General features: G+C 45.8%; 1 protein-coding gene across 1 annotated transcript in view; it reads left to right on the forward strand.

The window, feature by feature from the left end:
- Window positions 1-19,630, forward strand: part of TBC1D22A (TBC1 domain family member 22A) — a 346,099-nt gene that overhangs the window by 268,547 nt on the left and 57,922 nt on the right. The window contains exon 13 of the mRNA XM_044678628.1: window positions 7,538-7,633. Coding sequence (XP_044534563.1) covers window positions 7,538-7,633 — 96 coding nt within the window. The remainder of the gene's footprint in view (window positions 1-7,537; window positions 7,634-19,630) is intronic.

The raw sequence follows: 19,630 nt of genomic DNA on the forward strand, positions 1-19,630 counted from the left end.
AAGCTCACAGGCTAATGGGAGGATGTACAAGGGGAGGTGTGCCCAGTCCAGAAGTAGTGGGAGGCAAAGAAGCTGTAGCCTGAGAGCCCTCCCTAACTGGACGATTTGAGAGTTCTTTGCTCTGTCCTCTAGTCTGCTGCTGTTCATCCCCTTCTGTCTGCCAGTGATCTCCCTCTCCCAAAGTTCTTTGGTTTTATTGGGTGCATTCTCCTCAAGAAAGCATAATGGCTTAAGGGACAGAGAGTTGACTGTGGAGTCAGGCTGACCTGGGTTCCATTTCTATTCTTACACCTACTCCTTAGGATGCTGAGCACATTCCTTTGTTGTACTTCTCTGCATTTCTCCCTGGGACCTTTATTCTAAAACCCTAGGTCTAGGTACCAAGAACATCTAACTGGAATTGACTGCCAGCTCCTTGTGGCTTCTTCACGTGTTTCTGCATCCTCAGGGCCCAGCACCTAGTAGGCACTTCATGAAAGCTTGTGGATTGAGCAGGGAGACCACATCTGGTCTCCATGATACCTGTCCTCCTAAAAGTCACCATTAGAATCACTCCCAGCCCCTTGTGAAGCAGGACTATGAGAAAGATTACCTCCTATTGTGAAGGAGACATCTGAGCCTTGAAGATAGAAGGGGCATCCTACATTCACTGAGCTAAAAGGCATCCAAGATGGGTTTGAACCTTGCCTTCACAGACTCTTTTCTCCCTGACTGCACCAAGATGCTTCATGTTGCTGATGCCAGAGAATCTGCCTTTCTTATGGGGGAAACAACCAGAAATAGAAATTCTAGCATATTCCTGCAGCAAAACAGAAAGAAAATGGGGTTTAGAGGAAGAAACTCTGAATTCAAATTGTGACTTTGCTTTTTCCTGCCTGTGTAATAATAGGCAAGGCCCAACTTCTCTCTGGCCTGAGTTTCCTCTGTAAAATGAAAAGGTTGACCAGGTTGCTCAAAAGGCCAGCTCTGAAGCTAGTGAGGCCAGAAGTGTCTGTAGAACATCTGGTCCCACCTTTGTAGGGACCGAGGTCTCCTCTCTCCTATCTCTGACAGGCAAGAAGTCTTTGTGTCTTTGCTTAGAGACTTCCCCTTCCCAAGGCAGGAAGTGCTTGGGTCCTCCTTGAAGACTCCAGGCTGCTGGCTTCCTAACTAGATTTTAAATGATTCAGTTTGGAGAACAAGTGCAGGCACCTGTTCTTTAAGGATATCCTTTTCCCTTTGGCGAGGAGGAAAGAACAAGGTCTTGCCTGGAACCTCAACCAAAGTCATTTCCCCTTTATCATTTGCTTTTTGTAAATGGTAGAAATCAAAGGAATCCTCAGTGGGTAAGCCAGTAGTGATAAACACTAAGCAATATCAGTTTGTCCACAAATAAATGTCATAGTTGTTCAGGTGTTTCAATTCTATCTGACTCTTGGTGACCCTATTGGGGATTTTTTTTGGCAGAGATACTGGAGTGTTTGCTACTCATTTGACAGATGAGGAAACTGAGGCAAATTGGGGTTAAGTGACTTGTCCAGGGTCACAAAGCTAATAAGTACTGAGACTGAATTGATCTCACAAAGGTGAGTTTTCTTGACTCCTGGCCCACCTGGTAGGGATAAAAGTAAAAAATAAAAGGCTTGACCTGAATTTAAAGCCCAACAATAACTTACTTTTCAGTAATATGATGGGGGGAAGAGCTGGAAGGGTACACACATGGCACCAGGTCAGCTGGGCAACATACTCGCCAGCCACAGAATCTCAGGCTGTCCCAGCATGTCGGCTGACAGGTTGAGGGAGGGGATGATTTCATCCTCCCCCTTTCTCTGGTCACATCTCCAGTGAGCCCAGGGCCAGATGCCACATTGGAATTTAAAGTTTCATCACCATCTAGACCTTTCTTAGTTCACACTTCTGCCAAGAGATTGTGTTTGCCACCATTGGCCTTTCTGAACTCTCTTGGGAAACTGTTACTTGATGGCAGGGTCCATACATTATAGTTGTTTGTCTTTGGAGACTGGCAGTGAGGAAGCCACCTGGGCATAGACGTGTGAACGCAAGTATGGAATCATTGAATTGTGCATGTTGCCTGGGATATAGAGAGCCCAGTTGGTATTGCGAAGTAAAACCAGGAAGGTAGGCTGGGGAGAGATTGAGAAGAGCCTTCATTGACAGTCTGAGGAAGTTGTAATTAAGGGGGAAAAGAAGGAAGAAAGGGAGGAAGGAAGGAAGGAGGGAGGGAGGGAGGGAAGGAATGAAGGAAGCAAAGGAGGGAAGAAAGAAAGGAGGAGGCAAAGAAGGATTTATTATATGCCTAGAATGTGCCAGGAACTCTGCCAAGTGCTTTGCAAATATTATCTCATTTGATCTTTATTTCCACCTTGGGATATAGGTGTTATTATAATTTCCATTTTATAGTTGAGGAAACAGGCAGGCAGAGACTGGCCCAGGGTCACACAGCTAGAAGAATCTGAGGCTGGATTTGAAATCAGATCTTTCTGCTCCCAAGTCCACTAACCACTCTAACCACTGAAGCATTGTGGATCTGCTGTAGCTTTTTTAGGAGGGTAATGGACTTCCCACTGCCCACTGCCCACCAAATGATGGCAGCCAGATCTCATCTGAGGTAGCCTGGGTGGTGGGTTTCTAACCACTGAAGCATTGTGGATCTGCTGTAGCTTTTTTAGGAGGGTAATGGACTTCCCACTGCCCACTGCCCACCACCCACCAAATGATGGCAGCCAGATCTCATCTGAGGTAGCCTGGGTGGTGGGTTTCAAAGATAGCAGAGTTGTCAGAGACTTTCTAGTTAAACCATCACATTTTATGGATGGGTCCAGAGAGTAAATTGTCTTTCCCAAAGTCACACAGGCATAGCTTGCACAGGAACAACCTGAACCCTGACTCTGCTCAAAGCCTCGAGAGCCCTATGACTAAGTATGGCTCTTTGGAGTCCATTTATCCAACCCCAAATGGCCCATTTCCAGGCCCTCTCTCCCTCCAGTCCCAGGTCCTTTCACTGTGAAGACAAAAGCTCTTCCAGCTTCAATGCTGAGAAACAGTTACATTCTCCTTTCTTCCGCAGGATGTACCAGCCAGGGATATTTATTGTCCAGGTTAAGCATCATTAAGGGAGAGGCCTATTTTCTGTTGTTGATATGAAATTTTATTTATTAAATAGCTATTTTAATATAATTTACTAAGTCACTGAAGACAGATATTTCACTTAAGGCCATAAAACTCAATTTCCCCCCACATTGTATCCTAAATAGAGGGAAACTCCTAGCATCTGTCTTGTGAGAGGCCTTCTCTAGCTTCTGAGAAGTGTACTCTTAGGCCTTCTCTGGTGGAAGCTGGAATAAGATGGCCAAAAGGAAGGGCCTTAGCCAGAAGAGGGAAGGGAGCTTTTAAACTACCCAGGAGCCCGAGCCTTTTTATTTCTTTTTCAAGTTTTATTGATGTGCTTGATTTTAACTACCAGAGACTTTAGGGATCATGCCCACTTCCTCCTGAGGGGTCTCTTGTTATAAAGTAAAATAGTCAAGGAAAATTAGTAATGATCCAGGCCCCTCTTTTGAAAGGGCCTGTGATGTTTCACATTCGTAGTAGTACTTCCCTCCAGCCCCTTCCTGGCCACCTCTTTATTGTTAAAAAAATGAACAGAAATTTATTTTCTCTCCTTCCCACCCTCCACCCCATTGTGGGGGGAAATGAACAGTTTCTTGTTTACAAATGTGCCTAGTCCAGCAAAAGGGACTCCCTTATGGCTTCTTATATCTTCTTGGGCACTCTAAGCCCTGACTCATCCATTGCTTCTCCAGTGGGGCTCCCCTTCTTCCTGACGGTCTGTGTCTATGTTCGTATGGGGGTTTGTCTGTACAGTGGATGCTGTTTTCATTCTCCTGGTTCTGCTCGGCTCATTCTCTGTGAATTGACAGAAGTGCTGTACCTTTTCATGGATGTACCAGTATCACTGGTTCTCCTGGTCCTTTCCAGTTTCCTCTGCATTGGCCTCCCTCGCCTCTTAGAACTTATCTGTTCCCCCATTTCTTTGAGCAGAATAGTTCTCCTTCATCATATTCAGGCACCCTAACTTGGTCAGCCATTCCCCAGTTGAGTGGCATCCCCTTAGTCCAGTATATAAAGGAACCTTTCAAAGGCAGGTAGTGGTGTGGTGGACAGAACACTGGACCTGGAGTCAGGAAGAAGCCCCAAGTAGAAATTCAGTCTTAGGCATTTATTAGTTGGATGACTTTGGGCAAGTCACTAACTTTGGTTTGCCTCATTTTCCTCATCTGTAACACCAAGATCAAAACAGCGCCTACCCTCCATGGTTAGCATAAAGATCAAATGAGATAATTGTAAAGTGCTTTGCACAGTACCTGGCATATAGTTGGGACTACATAAATGCTTATTACCTCCCCCTTCCCTTCTTTCTTTGATTTTTTTGGACATAGACCTAGCCATGGTATGGGAGGGGGTGGTGGTCAAAGGTAGCACACTGTTTTAGTACCTTTTTATCATTGCTAATTGCTTTCCACAATGGTTGTAGGGACCCACAGGTCCACCAACAGTGCATCAAAGTGCCTGTTTTCCCATTGCCCCCTCCAACATGGGTTGTTTTCTGTTTTTGTCATCCTTGTCCATCTGACTTATTCAAGCTAGAATCTCCTAATTGCTTTAATTTGTATTTCTCTCATTAGTAGTGATTTGGAGCATTTTTTTCATGTAGAGATAATCCAAGTTTCTTCCTTTGAGAGCTGTCTATTCAGACCGTTAGGCCATTTATCAATTGGTGAATGGCTTCTTTTCTTATAAATTTAAATCAGTTCCTTATGTATTTTGGAAATGAGACCTTTATGGGGGGAAACTTGCATTTTCCCCAGCTAATTGTTTCTCTTTTAATCTTTGCTTTCTTTGATACGGTTATGCAAAAAACTTTGAATTTTATGTAATCAAAGTTTTCCTTTCTCTGATCTTCTCAATTTATTCCTTATTTTCTGGGAACATTTCTCTAACCTGTCTGATGGATAATTTTTTCCAGGTTTCTCTAATTGCTTATGATGTGAACTTTTATTTCCAAATTCAATATTCATTTAGTTGGAACTTGTTTTGGTGGTCTTTGTCTAAATCAAAACCTTTTTCTAACATCCCTTCCTGACTGGGGCCAGCACCATCCTCTGGGCATCACATAGCTCTGCCAACTCTACCATGTACTTTGTGTTTGGGCGTCTAGGTGGCACCAGAATGGATGTATTGCTAGGCCTGAAGTCAGGAAGACTCATCTTCCTGAGTTCAAACCTGCTCTGAAACACTTAACACATCTGTGTGACTCTGGACTGGCTACTTAACCTTGTTTGCCTCAGTTTCATCCTTTGTAAAATGAGCTGGAGAAGGAAATGGCAAACCACTGGTATCTTTGCCAAGAAAACCCTAAATGAGGTCACAAAGAATAGAACACAACTGAAAAATGACAGAACAACAATGTACTTATCACAATTAAAATGATTTAGCAGCATTATCCCCACTCTTGCTAGTTTTCAACCTTTCTTTCTCTGTCTACTAGTTCCTGCTCTAAAATCCAGAAACACACCCCAGGCTCTACCATCTTTAAAATAAGAAACCAACCTTCCAACACAGACCTTATTCTCTCACCAAGCTAGGATCCTACATCTCTCTTTTGTGGCTCAACTTAAAAGGCCATCTACACTTGCTACCTCTGCTTCCTCTCATTTCACTCACTTCTCAAGCCTTTGCTTGCGGTCTGGCTTTTCACCTTGTCATTTACTGAAGCTGCTCTCTTCAGAATTCCTGAGGATTTCTCAATAGCCAAATCTGAGCACTCTTTTTAGTCCTCCTTTGTGATCCTCTGTAGGATCTGACTGTTGATCATTCTGGCTCTCCTGGATACTCTCCTTTCTTGGAGGTTTTGTGGCTTCCTCTCTCGTGGTTCTCTTCTTGCCCGCTCACCAATTCCTTCTCAGTTTATATTGTTGGCTCACTGCCCATGGCACAGCCTTTGTTTCTAGGAGGGAGCCCCCAAAGCCCTATCTTAGGATCCTTCCATTTCTCCCTTTTTCTCTCTGGGGAGCTCGTGCAGGTGACTTGCAGATTTACAGAATCACATCCATTTCTACCTCTTCAACTGCCATCTCAAATTGAATGCCACTACCACCTACTCATTGTTGCCCTGGTCTTCCCTTTTCTGAACATCCTCCCTCTTTCCTTGGAATTTCCTTCCTCCCTGACAACCTGGTTCCTGCCTCACCACACCTATCCAATTTGTCCTTTCAGAACGTTTCTGATGTGTGTTACCTTCTCCATTTCCAAGCCATTGTCCTCCTTGTGACCTCCCCTGGGCTCTCTGCCACAGTGTCTCCCTACAACCAGTCCATCTTCCACTCACCCCCCAAAAGAATTGATCAGGCTCTGGTCTGACACATCAGCCCCCTCCTGATGTCCTTATGTCCTTTTCCCTGGCTATGTGTGCTAGATAAGTATCATCTCCCTTCCCTGAGGGCCGGCCTCCAGTGCTTAGCACAGTGCCCTGCATTCAGTAGGTGGATAAGAAGTGTTTGTTCATTGGGTCAGAACCAGGATTCAGAGCCTCTGACTGAGCCCTTCCTGCTGCCTCCTCAGGCATGGAGGGATTGGTGCTTTCTATCTCAGTGGAGACACAAATTACTGCAGACAGTGGGGAAAATCCTGGGTTTTTGAAGTGTGGTGATGTAGGATCTTAGCTGCTTAGCCCCTGTGAGACCTTGGGCAAATCCTTTTTCTTTGGACCTCAGTTTCCTCCTTAGTAAATTGAGAACTTTGGATGTGATGGCCCCGAGGTCCCTTCTAGCTCCAGACCCACAAGCTGTGGCTGTTGAGGCAATAGCCCCCCATTTCTGTACTGTTCCCCTCCTGCCCCTGTGAGGAGGCAGCACAGGCTTTCTTTTTACCATCCCCAACTTACCAGCAAAGAAACAGGCCCGATAGGTATTAAGGAGGTACCCAACATCTGTGTAGCCAGGCTTCTTTGCCTAGATGCCTTGACCCTTTCTAGCCTCCTGTTGTACTGACTATTACCTCCTAGTCAGGGCATTCAGACCATTCTCTGGCCAGCCTGCGAAAACCTTGGTCTTCAGCTTTCTCCTGACTTGGCGTGGCCATGTGAGACATCCACACAGGCCTTATCCCCTCTCTGGGCTTTGCAATGTTTTGAGTTGCTTGTGTTGAGCTGAGGCAGCCCATCATATCCCAGATCACTTTGTGAGGGAGAAGGTCATTTCCATTTTGTTGATGAGGAAACAGATCAAGGGGCTGAAACTGGGACTTCTGATGACCAACCCAGAGCTGGGGAGTTGCCTCTTCCTCACCCCCGTCACCTCTGGCATTACCTCGTGTACCCAGAGGTATCTGCACAAAAAGGAAATCAGAGGCTGAGAGGCAGCCTGGGTCAGGCCCTGTGAGTCCCCTAGCTCCTGAGCCCAGGTGAGTCCAGGAGTGCTGAGGGTGGTATGTGCAGCTCATTCACATTCTTCTTTCTGTTTCTTGGCATGTTTTTCAGTCTGAACCTGAAGGTTTCTCTCACTTCCACTTGTACGTCTGTGCGGCTTTCCTCGTGAGATGGAGAAAAGAGATACTCGAAGAAAAAGATTTCCAGGTAAGTAAAAAGTTTCTCTCAATGAGCTTGTGCTCAGTTTTCTGGGGGAGAAAAGAGAAAGAAGTGGATTAGATTTTGTTTCCTTGGGTTGTTGGTGAAAGAGGCTTTGGAAGGAGCCCTTGTGGTTCTTCTAGGGAGTCGTTTAGAGCCCCTCTTCCCCCAGGGAATGTAGACCTGGGCCCAAGGGAGGTAGGAATGGTGGGGAGGGGAGGCCTGAGAGGGAGGCCATTCAGTTCAGAAGGGAGTGGGGAGAACTTGGGATGGCCTTGGAGGCCAAGGCTCTGGGGGAGGTAATCCTGGGGAGGCAGAGGCACCTGGGGCAGAGGGCCAGGGTGGGCTGAGGAGTATAGCTGAGCAGGATGGTTCAGCAGGAAGCAGGAAGAGCTTAGGATGGACTCAGAACCCATAAGTAGTGTGGGACAGACCTGTGATCTCATGGCACATTTTCTTTTTGGGTACTTCTGGATAATTGGAACTTATTCTTCTGGTGCTTCAATTTGGGATTTGAAAGTAAAACTTCAAAGAAAAGCGCACAGAATCGAAGGTTCAGAGTGCTGGGTTCTATTCTTTATGCTGACATTTATTTACATTGTGCCCTTGGAATCATCCAGGCCTCCTCTCTATTGTGTCCTGGGTAAGGTAGGGCTTATTGGCCAAATAGTGGTGGGAGGACGCCTCCAGCTACTGACTGACAAAGGTTGGACAGATTCAAATTCAGGACTCAGTGAGTGAGGGAGCTTGTGGGAAATGAAGACACCAGAAGAGTCCAGTGAGTTGAGTGTGGGATTGGACAGTTCTTCTGTCTCCCTGATTCCTCACAGCTTCTGTCTTTTGATAGTCATGTCTCTAGGCCCTCCCTCCCCTTGCTGTTGAGGAAGCTGGGTCATTGGCCTGGTTCCTGCTTCAAGGATCAGTTTGTGCCCTGGGCAGCATGTTTCCTCTCCATCATTCATTAGGCACCTCCATTCAGCTCCCAAGGCCTGTTGCCTCAGTAGCACTCATGCTTCTTGAGTGCAGCCTCTCTCTCTGCAAACACCCCCTCCTTGCTACCTTCACCCCACTGTTACTTAGAGAGATGTCTTGTGAAAGGTACAGAGTTTGATTTGTTTTGCTCAGTCTCAGATGAAAATTAGGGGATGTGGGTTGAGGTTTTGTTAGAGAAGGAGGATCTTGGTTTGATATAACAGAAAACATCCTGTGACTTAGACCTGGCCAACTTGGAATGAGCCCCATGGGAAGGGCTCCCTGTTACTGGAGGGCTTCAAGCCTCCTGACCCTTTGCTGGGGAAGATGTAAAGACCTGTCAGACCTGTCAGTCTGACACTTTGAGAGGCCCCTTCCAGCCCTGAGGTTGTCTCTGTGGTCTTCCCACTCTGAAGCTACTGCCATTCTGTCCAGACCAGCATACTTTCCCCTCAGCTCCCTTTGGCTCTTGGGACCACTTTCTTTAAAAGAACCACAACAGCAATGGTGATGGCTAACATTTATACAGCACTTTGAGGTTTTCCAACTGCTTTTCATGTATTAACTCCTTGGATCCTCCAACAACCCTGGGAGGTTGGGACCATTATACTGATCTTACAAATGAGGACAGCCTGGGCTCATTCAGCTCCCATGGGTCTGTGGCAGAATTGGAATTCAGGTCATTCCACCTCTGTCCCTTGTCGCATGTTGCAGCCAACCTCCCTGCAGGCTGTTGAGCCTGATGGGATGGATCCAAAGGACCATCTCCAGGCAGGATTTGTTGTCGTCACTGCAGGGAGAAGAAAACAGGAGACAGTTTTAGGTCCCACAGGATGCCTGCCCCTAGTGCAAATGTGACTTATATGATTTAGAAAATAGTAACTTTGCCAGCCTGGAGTCAGAATATGCCAATGACAGGAAAATTCTGAAGTGGAAAGGAGACTGCAACCCTTCAGTCCAGAGGAGGATGGTGTCTATGAGACTGCAGATGTCAGTCATCCAGACTGCATTCTCCCTCTGGCCTGGATGTCTAGCCCCTGCGATGGCAAGCAGCCGTGCTGGGAGAGTGATCAGCGCTCTCCTGTCCATAGAGCACTCCCTGCTTTAGTCCATAGTCAGGGCCTTTGTCCCTGGAGGCAGGGAGGCAAGGATGCTCAAACCATTTTACAGATAGGGCCCAAAGGAAGGAAGTCATGCAGAGTCACAAGGTGGCCTCTAACAAGGAGAGCAGAGCTTAAACTAGAAGCCTTTTCTCTTTGCTCCCAGTCCCACTGTCTTTCTGCTGTTTTTAACTGGGAGCAGTGGGTCTCAGCTCTACCTTTCTCTACCCTTTTTCATTCTGGGGGACAGAGTGAATGATGCAGGCTGAGTAGGCATAGATGGATTGGGTCAGGCCTGGGCCCAGGGCATGAAAAGGTCACCTTCTGTGTTTGGCCTACAGTGTCCCCTTTAAAACAGACCAGGATCAAATTAGGCTCTCTGAAGACTGTTTTAGCTCAAGGCCCTTTGACCTAATTGCCCTGTCCCCCAATCATGCTCTTTTCACTGCAATGGCTGGGTAGCTGTCCCTCCCCGATCTGGAGAACTTGACTTTTGCCAACCAATGATCAGGCGGGACCCAGATCTCTCTTACATTTCTTGTTTGATTTGGCTCATGTTCTGGTCTAGTAGCTTGATCTGGGTCTTATGACTGAGGTTTAGTCACTGGGACCCAGGAGTCAAGACCAGACCTCCAGGCACACAGTCAGCTCTGAATCTACTAGCTAGGAGAAAACTAACTGAAATATGTTTGATGCAGGCAAGAGAAGGGTACACCAGGCTTTCCCAAGAGGTAGTCTACCCCAGCTATGCCTTTGCCATCATGGTTGGCCAAGTGGTGCTGAAATAGGTGGTAAGATTTGGAATTAATGACTCAGGCAGTCTCCATAGCAAGTGGAAGAAAGTTTTTTTAAAAAGAGAGTGTGGCGATAGAGTGGCCCTGAGGGCTTTTCAGGAACACTTTTTATCTTTCTTAGTTACTAAGGAAGGGGTCATTTGTTTGGGCAGTTGTTGCCTCGTTGCTCCTGGGAACTGATGGCACTTAACTCATAGTTCACCTTGGTCTCTGTGGCCTTCCCCATGTTTCACCTTGTTTCCCCACTGGGGGAGAGCAAACCGCAATGCAATGGGATGCTAAAAATACACTAAACACCTTGGAGTAACGTCTTTTGTCTGATTCTGTACATTCCAAATGAAGTTTCGAAAGTCCCTAGTCCACTGTGCCTGTGCTGATTGGCCAGTTGTAGAGCTTCTGCTTACATCCTTATAGCAACCTGTCAGCATCCATTCACTACCCTGTCTGCATGGCAGCCCATGTCAGTGCCAAGAAGTCAAGATCCCACTGTAATTGTTACTTATCTGCAAAAAAGCTTATTAGATTAGATTCATTAGAACCAATGGCTGCCTTCACAGTTCTCCCCCAAAGAGGCATCTTCCAAAGCTATGTTAGAATCACATAGTAGCCTGTGAAAGGAGATTGTGAGTCACTGTCATGGGAGATGTCCAGCCAAGAGTCCCCTTTGAAGAGGGAGTCCTTCTAGACAATAAAGTTCTCCAGAATGCTTCTATCTATGGTGTCTTGATTACTTCAAGCCCCAGACATTACAGGGTTTCCTAAACAGAATCCTTAATCATTCAGGAGTTCAACCTAAGAATCTACACAAGAAAAACTAATTGGCTACAGGATGCCTTTTGTATAGGTGATGATGTGGAACGGAAAGGAAAATGTGTCCCGATTTTGGTGACCTAGGGCTTTCCCCCAGAAAAGGCTTTCTCTTTTTATTATCAGAATTTTCTTAGTGATAGTTATAGGACTCAAAGGCTGAAGAATTCAAGCTGTAGGATACCCTGATGGCACACCATTGGTGGAAGGGGGCTCACCATCTGAGCCATGAAAAGTTGCTGTTGGGAAGATGCGTAGCCAGAAAAGACTATGAATTGGACTTGCTGTGAGAGATGACAGCGAGAGCTCTCAGGTATCCTCAGAATGTTAGTAGAACTGGTGGAGGGCCTCCCTGTATGGTGGAGTAGCCTCTGGGGAGAGTTTGTGGGAGGTCATGGATGAGGAGATGTGGAAGACCCCAGTTATGGCTGGAGAGAGTACTCATAAATACAAGCTCACCAATCTGCCCAGGGGCAAGAATAGAGATGAGCAGGCTAAGGCTTAAGCCTGAGGTATTCCTTACTCAGGATGTCCATGAGCAGTATTGACCTGGAGGCTTCTCTCTCCAAATCCATCTCTCTTTCCCCATCCTTGTCCAATGAAAATAGCTTCTATTTCTGTAACTGCTGAAGGTTGAATGAGGCCTTTCCTCAATATAGCCCTAAAGGGTAGCAGGAAGCGAATGATTATCTTCATTTTACAAATGATGAAGAAACTGAGGCTCCGGCATTTAGAGTCTTTTTTGTTGTTGTTCATCCTTCATTTTCTTTCCTTTTTTTAAAAAAAAAAATTTATTGTCATGCAAAACACACTTCCATACTGGTCATTGTTGTAAGAGCATACTCATACATAATCAAAACCCCAAAATAAAACCAAAAATACACTGATGTGAAAGAGGACTCCAACAGTTCCTTCATTAGAGGTAGATATCATGTCTTTCAGGATTGTCCTAGATCAGCGATGGCAAACCTATGACACAGGTGCCGAAGATGGCACACAGAATGCTTTCTGTGGGCACATGACTGCTGCCCCCCTCCTCCTCTCCACCATGCCTGAGGACATTTCTCCCATCACCTGCCCCTCTGCCCAGTAGCCCAAAGTGAGCACTTCCTCCTTTACCTGTCTGGGGTAAGGGTGGGGGGGTGCAGAGTGTGCCCAGCACTTGGTGGGGGGAGGGGCATGTGGTCTCTGATGGGGCACAGGCATGGCACTCAGTCTGGGGGGGTGGGGCCCAGCACTCCATCCCTAAAATGTTTGCCATCACTGTCCTAGATCATTGCATTGCTGAGAGTAGCCAAGTTTTCAAAGGTAATCATCCTCCACTATTGCTCTTATTGGGTATAAGGTTCTCCTAGTTTTGCATCAGTTCTGGCATATCTTTCCAGCTTTTTCTGAAATCATCTTGCTTGTCATTTCTTATAGCACAATAGTATTCCATTACCAATATGTGTTCTGCCATTCCTCAATTGATGGACATTCTCTCAATTTCCAATTCTTTGCCTCCACAAAAAGAGCTGCTATCAATATTTTTGTACAAGTTGGTCTTTTCCCCTTTTTTTATATATCCCTCTTTGGGATATAGACCCAGTAGTGGCATTACCAGATCAAAGGAGAAGCACAATTTTATAGCCCTTTGGGCATAATTCCAAATTGTCCTCCAGAATGGTTGGATCAATTCACAACTCCACCAGCAATGCATTAGTGACCCAATTTTGCCACATTCCCTCCAACATTTACCACTTTCCTTTATAGGCATTTAGAGTCTTAAAAAAGATATTTATAAACTGTAAAAACTGGAATTAACTCCCTGCATCCAATAGTCAGTCACCAAGTATTTATAAAATGTTTCCTATGGGTTAGGCTCAGGGCTAAACACTGCAGACAGTAAGACAGTAGAATCGCAGGCCCTGTCTCAAAGGAGCTCACAGTCTTTTTAAGGAAACAGCAAATGATTATAAATATATCCATACATGATATTTACAGCGTAGATGACAGGCAATCTTAGAAGGAAGGGTCTATCTTGGAGATAGAAAGTGCTTGTTTTGGGAAGCTACCTAGGAGCCTTTCTGTCATAAAATAACAACTCTGAGAACTTTAGAGATCATCTCCTCTCACAACTTTATTTTTTAGGAAACTACGGCCTAGGAGGAAAGCAACTTGCCAGAGCTAATGAATATCAGAGGCTGGATTTGAATCTAGGGCTTACTTGATGGCATAAAACAAGTTGCTGCTTTCAGTAGCTCAGGCATTTCATACTCATTTCTTCCTTACCTGTAAGGGCCCTCCCTATTCATCCTCCCCTTTTGCTTGTCAAGAGATTTGGGTTGGCTCAGGGCCCTCTTGGTTGCACATCATGGACAAGTCACTTCAGGGAGCCTAAGACCTCCCCTCTCTCAAATGAGTTAGCAGGGTGTGCAGTGATAGCCTCCCAGGATTGTGAGGAGGATCAGAGGAGGCCACAGGGGGCTCTCTGTCAGGTGTCCACTGTTAGTGTTATTGGGTGCCAAGGACCTGTGCTGGTTGTTGTAGGCCTGGCTCCTCCCTCCAAAGAACTGACTAGTATAGCGGGAAGGGAGCATAGTTGCTGAGAGCTGGGGTATCAGGGAGATTCTGAGGAGCTGGAGAAGTGGCAAAGAGCCTTCTCTTTGGGTGGGAAGGATCTAGGTAGGAATAGGAAGTTGGGCACATGGGGGATACCATAAGGCAAGGCCCAGAGGTCATGCAACACCAAGATGGGAACAGTTAAGTTCTGAAACAGTTCAGAGGTTCAGGATAAGAACATAGGAATGCAGGGAGGGTACAAGCATGCCTGCCCCATTCCTCACCAGTGGCATGACCTTGGAGAAACCTCCCTACCTTCTTCTGGCTTCATTTTATCCTTTGTGGAATGGAAAGGTTGGATAAGAAGCCTTGGAGGCCCTTTCTATTCTGCCTCTTGATTCTAGAACAGACAAACTCTTATTCCCTCAAGCAGGCATCACTCCATGATGGCAAGTCATCAGGGAGACAGCTGCTTAGGGAGGGTTCAAGGTTGATGTTAATGTTTCTCTGCAAGGAATCATATGATTTATGACCAATTTGACAAATTCAGATACTAGAGAATATCCCTATTTATCAGCATGGCATGTTTTAACACATTTGGCTTAAAAAAAAAAAGAAACAATTTCTTTCCTGTGTGACTAGAGACATGGCTGAATTGTAATTAGAGGAGACAACTAGTGTTTGGCCAACCCAAGCAACCCCTGTGTGAGGGAAGCCAATGGGGCACAAGAAAAGAGTGCTCAGGAGAAGCGGAGAGCCAAGGCAACTGGAAGAGACAGATCACAAGAGATTGAGTTTCAATAAGTGAATGGAAAAGGGGAGAGATGTGGAAATTAGTATATTGACTTTTCCCCCAAAGCTACAGAACAAAATTAATGCTTTGATACCAGAGTGGCTGGACTGAAATCATGTTATGAGTGCTCTAAATGGGCTGTGGAAAGTCCACCTGAATAGAGAGGGAAAGAAGAGAAAAAACAAATTATATCAAGAGATAAGGCAGTAGCCCATGGCACTTTTAGAGGTCAGCTTTGGGAGCTGGGCATTGGTTTACCTGAGATCAAAGCCTAGCCCCTTGGATTGAAGTCAGTGCTTATTAAGCATCTGGCATGTATGAGGTGCCAGGGATGCAGAAATGAAAACAAGATTATTTGTCCAGGTAAGTATGAGACAGCCTAAAGTGTTAGGGGAACAGAGGAGAGAACCAGGCAAACACTGCAGGGGAACTAGAAGGCTGGGGAGACCACTTTCATCTCTAGGACAACAGGGTAGCAGAGGTAACTCATACCTAAGGTAAGTCTTGTTAGGGAACACTCTGGTTTCTCTCCAAGTCACTCTGAATATATGTGGGCTTTATTTGTCTGCACACATGATCTTTTCTCTGAGAGAATGTAAGCTTCTCAAGAAGAGGGACTCTTTCTCATTTGTTTTTGCATCCCCGGCATTTAACTTAGTTTCTGGCACAAATGGTTTTAGGATGAAACAAAGAATGGATGAATGAATGGATGGATGGATGGGTAGATGCATGTGTAAATGGATGAGTGTGGAAATGGATGAATGAATGAATAGATGGATGGGTGGATGGATGGATGGATGGATGGGTAGATAGATGGATAAATGGATGGGTGGGTGGATGGACAGGTGTACGAATAAATAGATTGGTGGAAGAGGACATACATTCCAAGAATAAGTAATGACCTGGGCTGCTGAATGGAATTGAGAGGTAACCAGTAAAGTTTGGGGAAGAGCCAGCTGGCCAGTCTAAATGAAATGGAGAATGTATGGAGTAGAGGGATAGAAAAGGTCATTTGGGGCCAGACTAAGGAGGGCCTTAACTATAAGACAGAGTAATCTGTATTTTCTCCTAGAGTCGATACAGAGCTGCCAAGAGTCATGATATCAGGGTAGTGAATCCAGAAGGATGAATTTGAGAAGGGGCTTTAGCAGGACAGTCTGGTGGTGGTTGTAGATTTGTCCAGGGAAGAGGTGAATTATGTGGTGGCCATATGGGTGGAGGTGAGGGGCCCTTTTGGAAATGTTTCCTTCCTTCCTTTTTTTTTTTTTTTTTTTAAAGCCTTGTACTTCGGTGTATTGTCTCATAGGTGGAAGATTGGTAAGGGTGGGCAATGGGGGTCAAGTGACTTGCCCAGGGTCACACAGCTGGGAAGTGGCTGAGGCCAGGTTTGAACCTAGGACCTCCTGTCTCTAGGCCTGACTCTTACTCCACTGAGCTACCCAGCTGCCCCCTTGTTTCCTTCCTTTTTAAAAAATTTTAATTTTTAGATATTTTTCCATGTTTCCATGATTTATTTTCTTTCCTCCCTCATCCTGGAGCCAACAAACAATTTCTCTGGGTTATACAAATGTTATCCCTTGATACCTATTTCCATATTATTCATTTTTGCTATAGAGCCATCTTTTAGAGCCTAAACTCCGAATCAAATACCTGTTTTTCTTTTGCATTTCCACTCCCATAGTTCTTTCTCTCAACGTGGTTAGCATTCTTTTCCATAAGTCCTTCAGGAGTGTCCTGGCCTGTTACATTGCTACTAGTAGTAATGTCCATTACATTAGGTTGTACCACAATGTTTTACTTTCTGTGTACAGTGTTCTTCCTTTTTTCGTCATGTCATGGAGGACTAGAGCAAGAAAGGACCTTCACAGACCACTTGGTCTAACTCCTTCACTTTACCTATTGGGACAAAAGTAGCTTGCCAAAAGTCATACAGCTGAGTGTCAGTCCTGAAATACAAACTCAGGCTCCTAGTGATAAGTGTCACCATGCTCTGATGAGATGAGAACTTCTCTCATAGAAGGGCAGAAAAACCTCCAAGGTTTTCATTTTTTTCTTCCCATGGTCCCTGACACCATCCTAGGTCCTGGGGCTACAGTGACAAAATAAAGCTGTTTAGGGGAGCTGATGATATGGGAAGGAGCACTTTTGGGCAGCAGAAGGGAGTGAATTGAATCAAATGTCCAGTCTAGCAGGGACATTGCCCCCCAAAGTTTCTCAGATGGAGATAGCTGGGTTTTAAGGTTCTTCCCAGTTCTGACTGTCAGTGTTCCACAACAACAATTTAGCAAGCATTGTGCCCACCAGACACTGCTAGGGATTGGAACTGCTAGGGAGTGAAACAAAAGAGGCCCTGCCCTCAGGATGCTTCCATTCTACTGTGTGTAGATAGTGCAGATAACAGAAATAAATGGTCTGAGGCTCACCAGAACCTCAAAGGTTTTAGGGCTAGTTCATCCCTTCATCAACTCTGAGATTGGTGTGCTTGACCAGGGTCTCCAAGACAGTCATTATCTGAGACAGAATTTGAATCTTTGCTCTGACATCCTATGCCTTAGTTCTCTGGGGCTTCCTTGCCCTGATATTCCATGCCCATTATCCCCTTCCCACTCTAAGGATCTGAAGGGCAGGGCAGGAATGCCAGAAATGCAGGAGCCCATGGCCTGTTGAAAGGATGAAAAGGCTGGGAAGTTTGGCCAGTCAGTGACCAGTGTGGTGGACCTTGAATGTCTGGCCAAGACTTTGGGCCTCTCCTCAGCAGGCACTCCCTGTTGAGAGGGGCTGATAGCTCAGTTTGGGTGCAAAGAAGAGCCAGGCAGTTGGAAGAGTGTCTCATTTTGTCTTTCCAAACTCTAGAGGCAAGCAAACTGGCTGGATTCCAGCGGTGCCCAAGGGGACACCATCCGCATTCTTTGCTGAGATTTAAAACTCTTACCGAGTTTTACTGTAAATTACCCCAGTAAATTACCTTGCAGTGAACTCTTTCCTGAACAATGCCCTGACATCTTTGGAGAAGGACCCCAGTGGGAAGCATATGCTTAGCTGCCCCCAAAGGACCCCCTTCTCTGTGAACATAGCGAGCATTTTACCAGGTAACCACGAAAAACCAGTCCCATAGATGGTTGCTGCCCCTGGAGTGCTCAGGAATTGACAGAGCTTTCTCCCCAAGCCCCCTTGCCTTGAGACCAGCTTACCTCTCATCACCCTACGTTGCACCTGAGAAACCTGATGCCTATAGAGAACTGTTGGCCCTGAGTCGCATGGCCACAAAAGGAAAGAAACAAGGCAGGAGCCCTTCCCTCCACTGGAAATGTCGGTCCCCAGAAGGAGGAGGAGGATTCCTGGCTGGTGTCCTTAGACCCTGCCTGCCCACTTCCTGCCCATGTGCCCTGGGTATTAGCAGAGAGAGGCCAGGGAGAGGAGACTGAGCATTGGGCTGAGAGTTAGACATGGGTTTGCTTCTTGGCTCTTTTGTTTCCTTGAGCTCTTGAAATCCCATTCTCTGCTTTTTATCATTTAGGGAACTTTGCTTCTTCTGTGTCAAGAGTTTGGCCCTCTTTCAGTTCTTGGTGTTCTAGCTTCTGCCTAGTCCAAATGAGTGGGGCAGAGGAAGGACTCAAAACAGACTTGGGGAATGGAAGCTCCTTGCGGGCAGGGACTGTCTTTGCCTCTCTTTGTATCTCCAGTTCTAAGCAGTTTCTAGCATATAATTGATGCTTAATAAACATTGATTGACTAATGTGGGTGTACTAAGTATCTGTGTTGCTTCAATGTCCAGATGTCCTACTCAGATCACCTAGGCAGTTATGTCCTAGCAATGGTCTGAACGTGAGCCACACTTTGTTTTGGAATCCATCTTGAAGGTGTCTGCAGGACACCTAATTCAAGATGTCCAAAAGGATGCTAGTGATGTAGGTTCAGAGCTCAGAAAAGATCTGAGAGCTGGTTGTATAGATCTAGGATATGCAAACTTGTAAAAAGATTGTTAACTGACTCCATGAGATTTCCAAAGAATATAATGTAGAGAGAAATGGAAATAGGGTCTCGGTCACAGCCTTGGGAGTGCCTACCTCCCACCCCCCCCCCCCCAGTTAAAGTTCGTGGCATATAGAAGAAGGTCAGCAAAGGAGATGAAGAAGGAGCAGTCACACAGGAGAGAGGAGTGTCACAAAAATCCACTGAAGTGAGTATATCCACGAGGAGAGAGGATATCAAGTGTCAAAGGGTACAGAGGACAAGGATTGAGAAAAGGCCATTGGATTTGGCAGGGAAGAGACCTGTGTCAACTTTGAAGAGGGTGGCTTTAGTGGAATGATGAGGTCTGAAATGAATTTCCAGAGGAGAGGAAGTAGGTGCCCTGAATCTAAACATCTTTCCCAAGGAGTTTAGTTAAGAAGGAGAGGAAGGATGTGGTCTGATAACTAATAGTCATGGGAGGGTCAAGTAGGTTTTTTAAGGATGGGCAAGACATGGGTATGTTTGTAGACAGCAGAGAAAGAGAAGATAGATAGGGAGAATGTGAAGATTAGAGAGAAAACATATTGACAGTGGGGGCAATCGGGCAGAGACATCAGAGGAGATGGCATCAAGGAGAAGGCCTGCCTCTGCATTGAGACCCATAGGACTCAAGGAGGAGACATTGTTGAGCAGCAGGAGAGCCCTCTCCCTGCCTTCCATGGCTTCCTTCTGGTTCACTGGAGCTCAGCACCCACCCAAGTGCCCATATCTCATTCAGACTGTTAGCTAGTTCCAACACCCCCATCTTGTACTTGGGAAATTGACATTTTGAACCCATTTATCTCTGTTCTATTTCATTCCAATTTGGTCCTCATTGTTTTGAAACTTGACTCTTTTGGGGCTTATGTTGGCTGTCCCATCAGCTTTGGGTCATTTGGAAATTTGAAAATCAGATGACCTTTGCTTGGCAAAGGCAGCTACTTGGCAAAATGGATAAAGGACTGGGACTGGAGTCAGGAAGACTTCAGTTCAAATCCAGCCTCAG

The sequence above is a fragment of the Gracilinanus agilis genome, chromosome 5 (assembly GCF_016433145.1).
Source record: "Gracilinanus agilis isolate LMUSP501 chromosome 5, AgileGrace, whole genome shotgun sequence".
In the NCBI taxonomy this organism is placed as follows: domain Eukaryota; kingdom Metazoa; phylum Chordata; class Mammalia; order Didelphimorphia; family Didelphidae; genus Gracilinanus; species Gracilinanus agilis.